The sequence below is a fragment of the Phascolarctos cinereus genome, unplaced genomic scaffold (genome assembly GCF_003287225.1).
Source record: "Phascolarctos cinereus isolate Bilbo 61053 unplaced genomic scaffold, phaCin_HiC Scaffold_726;HRSCAF=1367, whole genome shotgun sequence".
In the NCBI taxonomy this organism is placed as follows: domain Eukaryota; kingdom Metazoa; phylum Chordata; class Mammalia; order Diprotodontia; family Phascolarctidae; genus Phascolarctos; species Phascolarctos cinereus.
The window spans coordinates 371115554-371131449 of record NW_027556098.1 but is presented as its reverse complement, the minus strand read 5'-3'; the positions used below and the strand labels follow the sequence as shown (position 1 = coordinate 371131449).

General features: G+C 42.6%; 1 protein-coding gene across 8 annotated transcripts in view; it reads left to right on the top strand.

Moving 5' to 3' along the window:
* PHACTR4 (phosphatase and actin regulator 4) overlaps window positions 1-15896 on the top strand; it is a 125168-nt gene that overhangs the window by 100982 nt on the left and 8290 nt on the right. For all 8 annotated transcript variants that reach the window (XM_020983311.2, XM_020983309.2, XM_020983310.2 and 5 more), the window contains 5 exons: window positions 4112-4703; window positions 7213-7409; window positions 8832-8985; window positions 11094-11149; window positions 14800-14861. In XM_020983311.2, coding sequence (XP_020838970.1) covers window positions 4112-4703; window positions 7213-7409; window positions 8832-8985; window positions 11094-11149; window positions 14800-14861 — 1061 coding nt within the window. The remainder of the gene's footprint in view (window positions 1-4111; window positions 4704-7212; window positions 7410-8831; window positions 8986-11093; window positions 11150-14799; window positions 14862-15896) is intronic.

Sequence of the window (15896 nt, the reverse complement as noted above, 5' to 3'; positions counted from 1 at the left end):
CAGGCAAAGGCCAGACAACCATCTGTCAGGGGATAGTGTAAGCAGAAATGGTACTTCTGACTGGTTGCATAGATGACCTCTGAGGTGCCTTCCGTATTTGGAGGCCTCTGCTTCTTTGGGTCCTCAGAGATCTTCCTTTTTCTGTTTCCTTCCTCTTGCCTTTTTTCCAGTCTCTGCTTGCCTCTGGCTGTTGTAGAAGAGGAGATGATCCTTGTAACCAGCTCTGGGAATGGGTGTGTTCACATAGCAGGTTGGACCCGTAGAGGCAGGGACTAACCCTCACCTTGTTGTGCATAAATAACAAAGACTATGTCTGGAAACTCAATCTCCCTACTGTGGGGTGTTGTTTATTGTGTTTGTTTGTTTTCAGTTTGCCACAGAACTTCCTTCATGAAGGGCAGTCATTTTTTTTTTAGTTATTAAGTGACAGAATGGAACATTTTCGCATTTATTTCAGACTCCTTTAGATCCCAGTTTCCTCGAATGCCAGAGCTGGTTGAAGCCTTCCTTAATCAGTAATTCAGAGCCAGAGGGAAAGGGTGCAGTGCTGAGGGTGGTTTTCCAGGGGATAGCTCCTCAGCTTCCTCTATTTGAAAGTTTTTACCAATAATTAGAAAATAGAAAATGAGTTTGTTAAACTTGCCAACACCTTCAAGTGGGGTGGGGTGGCTGGAGGAGGGGGGGTAGGAACAGGTTACAGATGGTTTGTCATCCCTGCCTTGCTTTTATCGAGTGCCATGCCCTTTAAGATTCAAAGAGCTTGTATAAATTCTTTCTCTAAAAGCTCCATTGATGCTGAGCTTTCCTCATAGCATCTCTCTGAGGAAAACGGCAGGTGTTTTCCCATTCTTACAAATGAGGAGACAGTGGGTGGAAGTGGCTGACCTTTGGTCACACAGCTAATCAAGGTTAAAGTTTCAAATTCAATTCCAGCTTTCCTTATTGCCAAGTCCAGTGCTTTCACCAATACAGAACAGGAAGAGACGGTTTTGTCTGTTCTGTGGGGCAGGAAATTGGAGACCCCAAACCTCACTACCGTAACCAGAGTTACACAGGTGGTGTCGGACCCAGAACTAGGACCCAGGGCTTCTCTCTCCCAGTCCAGGGATTTCTTCCTTCATCTCTGCTGCAGCTTCCTAAAGGGGGCAGCTGGAGAGACTTAGCAGCCCAGCAGCATGTGTCCTTGGCGTAAAGGGCAGAGTCCCCTGACACACTGCTCCATCACGCCATAGAAAGGGCAGGGTTCCAGGCAGCTGTTACCGGCCCCCTCACAAACTGCTCCATGATGCCATAGAAAGGGGTTGTTCTGGGTGAGCCCTTGGCGTCCCTTTGAGTCCATAACCTTTCTGGCCAAGGGCCAGATTATCCAAGTCCCTGCTTTCCTTCCCTCCCTTTTCCAACAAACACATACATAGTGTTACTGTGATATTGACTTTGACACTTTGTTGGGGATGTGATCTCATTATTCATCATACAGTCATCAATTTAGTGTAGCAGCCGACTTAAGAGGTCCTCTAAGCCAGCCCCATTTAGTTTAAAATGAAGGAATTCCAGGCCTCTGGACTGGGACTGAGACAGGAATGGTCATTTCACCGACATAGGCCTGGTGAAGCCCATCCCTCTACTCATGCCCATCAGCCCCTTCTCTGCATTTGCCTGGAGCATTGAGCGGTTAAGTGATTTACCCACGGTCACCCTGCCAGTATATGTGAGAGGTAAGCCATGAACCCAGGTCTTACTGATTCCTAGGCCAACTCTTCATTTATTATTCTGCGTTGGTACTTCCAAGTTCATATAGGTGGTTAATTGGTAGAGCCTAGATTTGAACTAAATCCGCTGACTGCAGATATAAACAATGTACTGCACTGGTTTCTGTAATACCCAGAAATATTTCAATATTACTATGAGCCCAGAAGGAATTTGTGATAAAAGATAGAAGAGTGGCATGAAATTCCCTGAACTAGAAGTGAAAACCTCCTCTGCACCATATCCTATTTGTCATATAAGGAACTCCTAGTCCAGAACCAAAATAGAAGAATATTTGATCTCCGTTTTTGGTTAACAGTTCTCATATTTTTCAGAATTCTTATTAATAGCTTCTGGAATTACTTCCACTAGTAAAGTTGACACCCCATCCTTGCACTGGTGTTCACTAAACTATCAAAAGACCTAGAGCAAGCCCATTGTGCTAATAACATTTTGATAGCTTGCTAAGAGTTATAAAAATCTTTCCCCCCGAACTTCTTCTGTCCTTGTCAAGGATGCCCTGCATTTGAGAGTTTCATTAAGTAATTTGGGAAACACTTGGCTTGAGAAAGTGTTTGCATAATTTTTATTCACCTGGATATTGAAACAGGTAGGTGGCACAGGCCCCGGAATCAGGTAGACCCGAGTTCAAATCCAGCCTCAGACACTCCACATATGACCCTGGGCAAATCACTTTACACTGTTTGCCTCCGTTTCTTCATTTGCAAAATGAGCTGGTGAAGGAAATGGCAAATCACTCCAGTATGTCTGCCACAAAAACTCCAAACGGGGTCAGAGAGAGTTGGACAGTACTGGAATGACTGACTGAACGACGGCAGCTTGAATCTTAATGGTTGACAGAACGTGATGTGATGTGTAGTTGGATTGCAGTAGCAACCAAGGCCTGATAGTTGGTGTGTTATTTTCATGAAACAGAGTCTTGAGCAAGGTTTTTACTTGGCCCGCTGTTGGATTCTCAGGGAGTCTGGATCGAGGGGCTGTCTGGGTTGGGTAGGCACTGAGGGGCTACTTGAGGGAAGTGGATGCTCTGAGGGATGAGTTACAAATGTTGAATGGGCTTCCAAAGAGGAATTAGGAGGTGGTAAGAGAAGACAGAATGGAGCAAGACTCCATCTTCTGAACGCTTTTCTTTTAGTGGAGGCAAACCCTGGATGTTGTTATATGTTTCTGGGGACTTCTAAATTTCCTTGAGGCATTTTCTCTAGGGGACCTTTCTGAGACTGTGAGAGTTAGCACTAGAACTAGAAAGAGCCCTGGGGAATTGCGTGGGAATACACATCGTTGTAGGGCAGCCAAGTGGCACAGTGGAGAGAGCGCCAGGCTTGGTGCTCATCTGGAGTTCAGATCTGGCCTCTGACACTTACTAGCTGGGTGACCCTGGGCAAGTCACTTCACCTTGTTTGCCTCAGTTTCCTCATTTGTAAAATGAGCTGGAGAAGGAAATGACAAGCCACTTCAGTTATCTTTGCCAAGAAAGCCTCAAATGGGGTCACAAAGAGTTGGACACAGCTGAAATGAGAGAACAACAACCCTCTCCATATGGTATATGGACCTGAGTAACTATTGATATTGGAGAAGGCAAGAGGCAGGTGTGATCTTGTGGGTGGAGGAAATAGGAATCTGGAGGCTTCCCTGCCAGTTCTGACTCAGCTCTCGTTGACCGTGTGCTAGTGGGCAAGTCCCTTAACTTCTGTGAGCCTCAGTTTTCTCTTTTATAAGATGGCAGTGATAATGTCTGCCCTTCTGTAGCCTTACAACTTCAGTTAACCAAATAATATGAACGTGCACTTTGAAGTTCTGCTAGGAAAAGTGTTATGTAAATGCAAGATGTTTTTGATAAGTCATTCAGTTCCATGATGCAAACGGAAAGTATCATTAATTATCTGAGTAGGTTGCTTAACTCCTCTTTCCTTCTAACATTTGTTTTGCTGTTGTGCCCTTTTGTTTTAGTTGATTACAGAAGAATGAATCACCAGAGGAACTCCTTGTCTTTCTGACTCCATTCACACTTAATCAGCCACTTTTGTCTGAATCGATATCAGAACCAAAACTGTTACCTATTGTTATTTTGGGTATTAAACTGAAATTTTACCATCTACAAAGTGTCTTGGAAATAGGAAGAACTTTTCTAAGAAATCTTAAAATTTATCTTTCAACCTTTTTGGGTGAATTTTGCTTGGGAATGAAATTTCTGAAGCAACTAATAAGGTTATGAAATTCGGTGATTTGCCTACATGACTAAGATTTATATCCTTTTGCTGCAGTAGTTAGGACCATTGCCTATCCTGATTATCTCCATCGCTAAATTCCAAGTTAAACTAAGGTGTTTCTCTTCTCTTTACAGCTGAACTTTCACAAGCAATCAACAGTGGCACATTGTTAGCAAAACCATCCCCACCTTTACCACCCAAGAGAGGGATTCCGCCTCCTCTGGTGCCTTCCTTGGAGTCTGCTGCCACCACAACAAAACCTTCAAATGGTCAGAGAGAGGGGACCAGTTCCTCTGCCTCCAGTTCAGTCCTGATGATCCCGCCTCCCTCCCCTTTTCCCCCTCTGCCTACTCATATACCTCCTGAACCCTCATGTTCTCCTCCATTGCCTCCTAAGACTCTTCAAATTGTGCCAGAAATTGAGCACCCACCCTCCCTAGAACTACCTTTAGACGTCCCTCAGCTGGAAGATCAGGCCTTGGAAGCGCCCAAGAAGACTCCTGACCAGGGCTTTGGAGAGTCCGTCTTACCCTCTCGGCTTCCCCCACTACCACTGCACATCCGCATCCAACAAGCCTTGACTTCCCCTCTGCCCATCACCCCACCACTGGAGGAGTCTCAGAGGGCTCATTCCTTGCTGTTTGAGAACAGCAAAGGCTTTTCTGAAGACAATGGTACTCTGGGTCGGACGAGGTCGCTCCCTATCACCATTGAAATGCTTAAAGTGTGAGTGCCATTTAAGTCTTTCATAAAATCTGCACTCCTCCCTCTCAAGTTAGCATTGAAGGGAGAATTGTAATAATGTACATAAATGTCTTGCTATTTAGAATTATTAGCTTGTAAAGAATTTTTGGCCAGGCTAGTGATTTAATCTTCTTAGGAATGTCTTAGAGGAGGGTTCCCTGCCCCCCCCATCTCCTTCTCTTCTCCTCTCTCTCTCTCTCTCTCTCTCTCTCTCTCTCTCTCTCTCTCTCTCTCTCTCTCTCTCTCCCCCCCCCCAAGTATCTCGGACTGAATTTGAATTCAGATCCTCCACACTTCAAGGCCCGTGCCCTATCCACTGTGCCAGCTAACTGCCTCAGAGCAGGAGTTCATAACCTTTTCTGTGTTGTGGCCCCTTTTGCCCCATGGTCTGAGGAAGGTTCAGAATAACATGTTTAAGTACACAAAATAAAATGCATGGGATTACAGAAGAAACCAATTGTATTGATGTAGTTACCAAAATATTTTTAGAAAAAAGTTTACCCCCCAGATTAAGGACCCTTGTTTTAGAGAGTTACTTGGAGTGTTCAAAGTTCAGGTGACTTGCCCACAGTGACCCAGTCAGTGTTTAACTTGGAGGGTTAGACTTTACCTGGGTCTCCCGGATTCTGAGTCTGCCTCTCTAGCTACTACATATATCCTTTCTATTTCTTATAAAAATCTACATGAAGATCATTTTTAAAATTAATTTTTCAATGTATCTTAAAAGCAAACATTTATTTTTTTCTCCTCACTTCCCTCCAGTTAAAAAATACAAAAAACTAAGCCCTCAGAATAAATATGCATACATAGTGAAAATAAATTCCCATATTGACAGTGCTCAAAAATGTCTCTGATTCTCATGTACGGAATTTTAAAACCAAAAGGTTTATGTTGACAGATAAGCTTTTCTTGGTTTTAACAAGGGAAGATGTTCTCACAAGGCCCACTACTTTGGGTCTTTTCCCTACAGTCATCCCTTTCTTGATGGAGCTTTTTAGTTTAGCCCAAAAGTTGCAAGCCCCTCTGCAAGTGCAGAGTCAACCACCTCACTCGTTAATTAGGAAACATTTTGGTTTCCAACCTTCCCCAAGCAAAATTGTGTCTCTGGATCCCTCCTATCAACATTTAAAGCATCTTATTCAAGCCCGTGTTTGCTCTTGCATGGTTTGCCCATTTCCTACAAGTATTGAGAACAATTTTGACTGGACTCACATCATTTGGTGGCCTGGAAGATTTTATAATTAGCTCATCTCTAGAGAGCATTGTCAAGGTTCCACCGTTCAATAGGTCATTTGCTTCAGCTGTATCATTTGCATTCACAAGTATTTATCTCAGGCCATCCACAATAGGTAAAGAGGCAGTTTGGGAGCTTGAAATAAACTGAATAATAATGGGGGGTTTTTTAACTTAATATTTTGTTTTTTCCCAGTTACATGACAAATTATTTTTAATAATTTTTAATTCCAAATTCTCTCCCTCCTTGGGAAGGCAAGCAATTTTATATAGTTTCTACATGTGTAGTCATGAGAAGTATATTTCCATATTAATCGTATGAAAGAAAACACAAGCAAAAAAAAAACAAGAAAAATATAGAAAGTGAAAAGAGTATGCTTCAGTCTGCATTCAGACTCTATCACTTCTTTCTCTGGAGGTGAGATAGCATTTTTCATCCTAAGTCCTTTGGAATTCTCTTAGGTCATAGTTTTGCTGAGAATAGCTAAGTCATTTACAATTGATCCTTGTACAGTATTGCTGTTACTGTGTACAATGTTCTCCTGGCTCTGCTTATTTCATTTTGCATTGGTTCATATAAGTCCAGGTTTTTCTGAGAGTATCCTGCTTGTCATTTCACTATATTCCATCACAGTCGTATATCACAGTTTGTTCAGTAATTCCCCAATTAATGGGCATCTCTTCAATATCCAATTCTTTGCCCCCACAGAAAGAGCCGTTATAAATATTGTTGTGCGTATAGGTACTTTTCTTTTTTGTTTTTTATCTCTGGGATACAGACCTGGTAGTGGTCTCGTCTGGGTCAAAGGGTGTGCATGGTTTTATAGCCCTTTGGGCATAGTTCCATATTGCTCCCCACAATGGCTGGATCAGTTCACAACTCCACCACCAGTGCATTAGGATGTGAAGAATAATGTTAAACCTGCAGTGTCAGGGGGGGAAAACTTGACTTTTCATCTCATTGCCCTCTCTTCTTCCTTACACACAATCAGTATTTTGCTCTGTTACAGTTTCCTAGAACCCAGAACAATCTCGTATGTCACTACAGTGGATTGTAGAGATCGCGATAGTCTGGGGCAAAGAGAAGCCTGGGTAGGAGTTTCTCAGAAAAACTGTTGTAGATGAGTGAGGAGTTTAGCTTCAGTATTTGATGCTGATGAGCATTTTTTAGGGCTTGTTGCTCAGTTTTTAGAATTTTCCTCTGATATATAATCAGTTGGCTTGTTCTAGAAAAAAAATAATTATGCTAATTTGTTAGTCCAGACGATGAAGAAGAAGAGGAAGATGATCAACCTTGTCCATCAACTTACGTTGGAGACGTGGCGTCTACCGCAGTCATTCCTAAGCTCATACCACAGTGTGTGCAGGAGGAGGAAGAGGAAAAGGGGAGTGACTCTGACTCGGAGGGCCCCATTTTGTATAGAGATGAAGAAGATGAAGACGAAAGCCAGCACAGTAAGAAAGGGGAGCGTTTGCATAGATGGGGGAAAGATGGTGTTTTTCTCATCAGTCAGACTTGGTAAATCACTCCTGAACTCCTCTCACATGGTCTTGATGTGTGTCCCCTTGGTGGCACGTTGAAGGAGGTTGGCTGGACTTAGAGTCTGTATTTATGTGGTACTGTTGTGGGGTGATCGTATGGGACTTTGGCAGCGCTGGTAGTTAGATGAAAAGCAGCCTAGAATGTAGACATCCTGTGACACATGAGGCAACATGATGTAAGCATAGAGCAGCAGAGCCTCTGCCCACGTCCCCCTCTAAACCTGTACTAGCCATACAGTCCTGGGCAGGCCCTCAGCCTCTCCATACCCTCAGGCAGACCTGTTAGCCAGCTGCAGAGCAGTTGCTGACCTCCATTAAGAAAGGGGGTTTCTGACATCCATAAAATGAGAGCCCTGATCTCTCCCCCACAATGATCCTTTTCCCAGGTGGCGCTTGCTCCTGTTTTATTACACCCGCATGCTTGGAGGAGCCAAAAAAACACGTATAAACAATTGGATAATATACCAAAGCTTATTTTTTTAAAAGACAGAAGGGTTAGAGAGTAGCTCTGGCCAAAAAAAACCCCAAAATGATGGGGGCAAGTTGACATGGAAAGGACATCATTCCAACCAAGTCTCTAGGCCTTGCAGAATGATCAGCTGTCTCCCATTTTTTCTGGCTGAGCAATAAGGGGAGCCCTAATGTCTTCCATTTATTCCTGTTTGAGAAGGGTTATATTCCTGCAGTTTTTCTATAAGCAAGCTCTTTCCCCCCTCCTTTATCTGTCTCCCTGTTTCTACATATTTTGGAGCTTCTCATATTGGAAGTAATTTTCTGTAAGATGCATTTATTCTGTTAAGGCTTGTTCCATTACAGGAATATAGCAAGATTTTTCACCTTCATCTCTAACTCAAAGGAATCTGTAAATGCTACTCCCAGTATTTGCTCCATTTCCAGTCGTCCCGGACAAAGCACTTGGGTGGGGACTTACCAGGTCTTTTCTCAGCATGTAATTGAGTACCAAAAAGAAGTCCAGTGTAAGAGGTTTTCCCAGCAAATATTTATCTGTTTTTGATAGGCTATATATAATTCAGACCCTCTCTTCACTCAAGAAGAGAGAAAGGGAAGAATAGGAAAAAGATTTTTGGGACCTGATGCTCTCAGTACTTTTAAAGTTCTTTTTGGTTCCTGTGTGCCCATTTGAACAAAGTGATGGCTCCCTGTTACCCTGTTTTACATCATGCCTTTGTGTTCCTGACTGAAGAGCCATGTCTACATCCTTTTTGGTTATAGAGAAAGTTGGCAGGGTAGGGGTTCTCTTTGAGGGCCTCATTCCAGGTAGACTACTAGTTCTCACCCTAACCATCCCTCTTCTGTCTCCTCCATATTCTCCAGGTGCTCTGGCTAACAAAGTGAAGAGGAAAGATACTCTGGCCATGAAGTTGAATAGTAAACCTAGTGAATCAGAGCTGGGCCTGAACTCTTGGCCTCGAAAGAGCAAGGAGGAGTGGAATGAAATACGACATCAGATTGGGAATACGTTGATTAGGTAGGAAGTAGATGATATCTCTCCTGTCTGTCTGTCCTGTGCTTACATTTCTGCTGACCTCCAGTCTCACATCTCCAACTGCCTTTCAGATATCTTGAACTGGATGTCCAGTAGGCATCTTAAACTCAACATGTCCAAACCAGAACTCGTTATCTTTTCTCCCAAACCCTCCCTCCCTCCTACCTTCCCTGTTACTGTTGGGTTACTCCCAACCTACGGGTCATCCTGGATTCCTCACTCTCTCACCTCTTCTTTTATCCCCCCCACCCATATCCAAGTTGTTGTCAATGCCTGCCTGTCGATTCCATCTTGGCAACATCTCTCAAATATTCCTTCTTCTTAATTGTGAAGCACTTTGAATGCCAAACAGAAGAGTTTGTATTAGATTCTATGGGCAGCCCCTGAATCTTCTTAAACAGAGGAATGGTATGGTCCAGTGTGAACTTTAGGAATGTTACTTGAGCAGCTTTCTGGGGAAGAGAGGCTCACTGACTCAGGGAGTCGTGTGTGTGTGTGTGTGTGTGTGTGTGTGTGTGTGTGTGTGTGTGTGTGTGTGTGTGTGTGTGTGTGTGTGTGTGTCAGAGACAGAGACATTTTGCTGGGGGAATGGAGAGTACATTCTGTTTTGGATATGTTGTGTTTGGGCTGTCCTCTGTGCAAAAAACAATACTATCCTTTTTGTTTCAGTCACAAGTCTGGCAGAAGCAGTCTTGTCGAAATTAATTTATCATCCTAATTGCAAACATTTCTGATGTAGAGAAATATCTAAAATGACATAGTCCATCTTCACCCTATTCTTCTGCCTTTGGACATCTCTAATATGAGAGAATTTGAAGTAAAGTTTGTAAGGGTTTTAAACCAGGAAAAGGTCATATTGCAGTGCAGTTTTTGTTTATCATCTACTCCCTCTTACCAAGGAAAAGCAACTTAATTTAATTCTAGAAGCACTTCTTCTGCTGCACCCTGAAAAGTTCAAAAGGACTTCTCTGATCTGTATCTTGACCCTTTCAGAGTGGGGAAAGCTGGTACTGTCCTTAGGGAGGTCCTAACTTCTTTCTGGAAATGGAGAAGCCCATGATTTTCACTAGTCTGGAGATGTTTATGGTTCCAAATTTATCACCTTTAATCCATATTCCAGAATTTTACCTTTGGTTCTTGACCTTTTTCACACTTTATAAAGGAAAAAATCTGGAAAAAGACTTTAAATTTGAGAAATAGTTATTCTTATTATTTTTTGTTTAGCTAAATAGGTTTTTCATGTTTCCCCAACTGTGGAAATCCATGTGGAATTGTCATTTAGACACATGTGGGACCGGATGGAGTTTGGTAGAGAAAGGAGGCTTGGATGTGTAGATTTAGGAGTTATATCTGCAGGTATGCTAGTTGTCTCCATGGCAGCTGATGATCTTTAGCCAAACAAACCTTCAGCATAGGAAACTCGGATGATGAACATGCAGCAAAGAACCATGAGACAGCATGGTCAAAAGTATAAAGAAGCAGTAGACAGAGGCCACTGCTGCTGTGTCAGGAACAATGAGGACTCTGAAATTAGTGGTCCTTTGATTTAGCAAGAAGGTGGTCACCCCCTGGGAACCTTGCAGAGAGAAATTAAGATCTTACCCTTCATGACCCTACTGCAGAGACCTTGGTATTCTTATCTAGGTCTCCCTAGTATTAAAAGGTCTTATTGGATGGGCAGCTAGGTGGTGCAGTAGATAGAGCACTGGCTCTGGAGTGAGGAGAACTCGAATTCAAATCCAGCCTCAGACATTTGACACTTACTAGCTGTATGACCCTGGGCTAGTCAATTAACCCCATTGCCTAGCCCCCCCCCCAAAAAAAAAGTTTTTAAAAAAAGGTCTTATTGGCAATGACAGCTGAAAAACTTAGATGAAAACTGCTATAAAGTACATATGAGGCATCTTTGTGCAAGAAGTTCAAGGTTGATCTGAACATGCCATTTTCATGGATGGAATGTGCTGCTTTCCCCGATTCTAGCAAGGTTGTGCTGTCAGTGGTAGAAAATGTAATGTTGCTGACCCTGTGATACACCAGTGACCCAAAGCGAGCGTAGGGCACGACCTTAATGCCTTCTCTTGGCCTTTTAGACGGCTGAGTCAGAGACCAACAGCAGAAGAGCTGGAACAAAGGAACATACTCCAGCGTAAGTAACAGCTGGCGCTAGAACTAAGCTGGGCTGGGGTGTTTGGGGGCTTTTTGTATCTTGTATGTTTTGTTTGATTTCTGACTTAAGTATCGTTACACAAAAGCAGAATTTAAGAACAAGGAGGGGGGAAATGTGTACTTGCCACCTTGGGAAATATTCCTGTCAAGAGTCGTTCCCCCTACAAAATTGACCTTGCTGGGCCACCTGGAGTAGGACAATAGCAAAGTACCTGAAAGTCTCTACGTAAGCCACAATAGTGTAACATTGGGACTACCTAGGGCCAAAGACTGTGTGAAGAATGGGCTTTGTTCACCTGGAAGCATCACAGAATGATGGTGGTGGTCATCACAATAGCTAATGTTGCTGTGGTGCTTTAAGAGTTACAAAGCGGGGCAGCTGGGTGGCACAGTGGATAAAGTTCTGGCCTTAGATTCAGGAGCACCTGAGTTCAAATCTGGCCTCAGATACTTGACACTTACTAGCTGTGTGACCCTGGGCAAGTCACTTAACCCCATTGCCTAGCCAAAAAAAAAAAGAGAGTTACAAAACACTTTGTATACATTGGAATATATCTTACGATTATATACATAGAACCTGTCACTGAGGTGACTTCGTATGTTAGAAAAGTTACTGTTTTACTTAGCCTAGTTTTATGCTTGATGTATCTTAAATACTGGAAGAATCTATGGGAGTCCCCCTGTGTGTTTTCTGTATAAGCGTAGTAACAAGGATTTGAACTGAAGGTGTAATCTCTGTGAAAGTTTTATTTAGTTGCCTTTCTCAGAGCAGTCCCCGAGCTGAGCTAGTACCTTCTCCTTAGCCTCTCTTCCTCATTTGGCAGTGTTTCTGCTCCCCAGGATTTTCAAAAGTTCCATGCTCCATTCAAGAAACAGGACTTTGTGTTCTATCCACTTGGCATGAACTAGAACAACTCTTTAAATGTTCTCTGAGTTTGTGTTAGGCTGGCATTTGAAAGCAGACCAGGGTATCTTGGGGATATGGTTATGCTTCCCTGGAATGATGGTGTTACTTATGTGTGACACATTCTAGTTCACAAAGTGCTTTCACATCCATTAGCTCTTTTTGCATCCCACAGGAAACCTGTGAGGCAATTAGGATAGCTCTTATTATCCTCATTTTACAAATGGGGAAACTAAGGGACAGGGATGGTCAGTAAATTAATAGCTAGCTGAAACTTATATATACATCTATATACGAATATACATATATTTACACACATATATACAGTCATACACATGTACATATGTACATACACATATATCTCACTTTGTTGTTTGCAGCATGCCTTGTAAATTTTACCTCATTTTATCCTCTCAACAACCCTGGAAGGTAATCAGTCAACTAACATTTTTAATTGGCTTCTCTGTGTCAGGAACTGTTCTTAGTACAGGCCATACAAAGAATGTTGAAAGACCATCCCTGCGCTCCAGGAGCATACAGTCTAACAAGGGAGACAGACAACCATGTACAAACAAGCGATAGACAGAGTGAACTGGAGACAGTCCAGAGAAGAATTAAGGGGCATCCAGAAAGGCTCCTTGCAGACGGTTGGATTTGGCTGAGACTTAAACCCAGAGAAGCTAGGAGGAAGAGATAATGAGAAGTAGCTTTCCAAGCATGGTGGAAAGCCTGAGAAAATGCCCCGAGGCAGGAGATGTTGGTCTTGTTTGAGGAATAGCAGTGAAGTCAGTGTCACTGAATTTTAGAAGATGCGGAGCTCAGAGAGTAAGGAGACGGGAAAGCCTGGAAAGGGCCTGTTAGGGAGGGCAGGGGGTAAAAGCTAAACAGGGGATTTTATCTTTGACCCTGAAGGTGGTCAGGAACTTCTAGAGTTTATGGAATTGGAGAGGGTGGGTGCAGTTTGTCAGTCAGTCTTATCCTTTAGGAAGATCAGTTTTGCTGTTGAGTGGATGGAGCGGAGTAGACAGAGACTGGTGGCAGAGACCAACCAGCAGCCTACTGCATTAGGCCAGGTATGAGTTGGTAAGAGCCTGCTTCACAGTAGAGACTGTGTCCGAGGCAGGAAGGGGGTGTGTAGAAGAGATATTGTGAAGAGAGAAACAGACTTTGAAAAGAAAAAAAAAGAAAAGACTTTGCATCTAATTGGTGATATTGTTATCCCTATTTTATAGACAAGAAAACTGAGGTATAGAAAGGACAAATGATGAGGTCACCTTCCTACTAATAGGCAGATTTAGAACCCCAAATTGAAGGTTATTTCTACTGTGGTACACAGCTATTGTTTGGGTTTAAAAAGGTCCAAGACACTCTTAATATGATCTTAAACCACATTCATTCACTTGGTAAGTTTTAAGAAACTATGCAACCCAACCTCTGAGCCCCAGAGATTCAATTCTTTTTCTTTTTTTATTTGTTTTTTTTTGTTTATTTAAGTTTATTTAAAGTTTATTTATTTACAAATTTTTATTTTATATATTTATATATTATAAATATTTATTTATAAATAAATAAAATAAGTTTATTTAAATATTTATTTTTAGTTTTCAGCATTCACTTCCACAAGATTTTGAGTTTCAGATTTTTTCCTCATCTCACCCCTCATCATACTCCAAGACAATGTACATTCTGACTACCCCTTCCCCTAATCTGCCTTCCCTTCTGTCACTCTCCCCTTCTGTTTTCTTGTAGGGCCAAATAGATTTCTATTACCCATTTTATTTCCAGTTGCATGTAAAAACAATTTTTAACGTTTGTTTTTAAAACTTTAGGTTCGAGGGCAGCTACGTGGCACAGTGGATAGAGCACCGGCCCTGAAGTCAGGAGGACCTGCGTTCAAATCCAGCCTCAGATCAAACACTTGACACTTACTAGCTGTGTGACCCTGGGCAAGTCACTTAACCCCAATTGCCTTAAAAACGTAAATAAATAAATAAAACTTTAGGTTCCAAATGCTCTCCTTTCCTCCCTCCCCACCCTCATTGAGAAGGCAAGCAGCTCAATACAGGTTATACATGTGTAGTCATGCAAAACACTTCCATAGTAGTCATGTTGTAAAAAACTAACTATATTTCCCTTCATCCTATCTCACCCTGCTTATTATTTATTTACTTATTTATTTTTGCTTTTTGGTGAGGCGATCGAGGTTAAGTGACTTGCCCACAGTCACACACAACTAGTAAGTGTCAAATGTCTGAGGCCAGATTTGAACTCAGGTCCTCCTGACTCCAGGGCCGGTGCTCTATCTACTGCACCATTTAGCTGCTGCCCACCCCCATTTATTCTATTCTCTCTTTTGACTCTGTCCCTCCTCAGAAGTGTTTGCTTCTGATTACCCCCTCCCCCAATCTGCCCTCTTTTCTATCATCTCCACCCCCCCCCAATCCCCTTTCCCTTATTTTCCTGTAGGGTAAGATAGATTTCCATACCCAGTTCCCTCCTTAAGCCAGATCCGATGAGAATAAGATTCACTCTTTCCCTCTCACCTTCCCCCACTTCCCCTCCACTCGAAAAGCTTTTTCTTGCACAGACTCATTTCTTACAAGTGTACTCTAGGTGGACTTTTGGTGCCAGGTGAAAAGCACTGAATATGATAACTGGGGATCAGTGTTTTCTGCAAATTGAATTTTTAAAAATTCTTATTATCATTTCACATCCTCTAATTGCAGCCAAAAATGAAGCTGACCGGCAAGCAGAAAAACGAGAAATCAAACGTCGACTGACCAGAAAGGTACAACCATACAACTCTTGTGCACATCAGCTATTTGTTGTGTGTCCTGTCAGACTTGAGTGCTATGTAGATGGGTGCTGATTAGAAAAGCTCAAGGCAGAGAGGAAGTTTCTTGGGAAATGACTGTGCTGTAATAACAACAGTTGTGTTTTTAGGATGAAAAAGGTATGACTGGTTTGTTTTGCTGGACTAGATTTTTGAGGGAGTTTTGCTTGAAATTTTGCTTGCACAAGAAGGTTCGTTGGGTAGAGAAGTAGGGGAGGTTCATTATCAGAAATCAATATGATGTAGATACAAAAAACATCAGTAGAACATTAATTTTAAAGATCTAACTAGACAGTAATCTGTGTGAAAACTGAGTTTCAGTGGCCCTTGTTCTCACTGAGTCCCCAGCCCAAGGTTCATTCACTGTCAGGGCCGCTAAACAAGGCAGGTGATGTAGGAAGACCGTCTGAGGGGGCTTCAGACCCAGTTCTGGGCATCTGTCTCAGGAAAAGCTTTGATAAACTAGCTGGGTGTCCAAGGATGGTGACCAGGATATCAGAGAAATGTAGAGCTACGTTCTGTGAGGATTCGTGGTGTGAAGAGAAGCCCTGGAGAGTTCCTCCTGGCCAAGGTTTGAAGGCTTGTCGTGTATAAGAAAGCTTCGACTTGTTTTGCTCGACTCCAGAAGACAGCATCTAGCAGTCATGGGTCAAAGAGGCAGCATGGTCTATTGGACAGAGCCAGGAAGACCTGGGTTCAAAACCTTCCTTGGATACTTGCTAGCTGTTGGGACTTTGACAGGGGACTTAACTGCCCTGTGCCCCAGTGTCTTCATCTGCAAAATCAAAGGTTTGGAGTTGATATCCTTCCAGCTCTGAATGTGTGATCCTGTCAATTAGAGAGAGACAGATGTTGGTTGAATACAAGGAAGAAATTATTTTATGGTTAGAATGATCCAAAAAAAGAGTGGAATACCTCATGAGGTCGTTTGTTCACCATTAGTGGAAAGCTGAATTGTTCCATATTGGGTTTGTGGTAGGGCAGAATCCC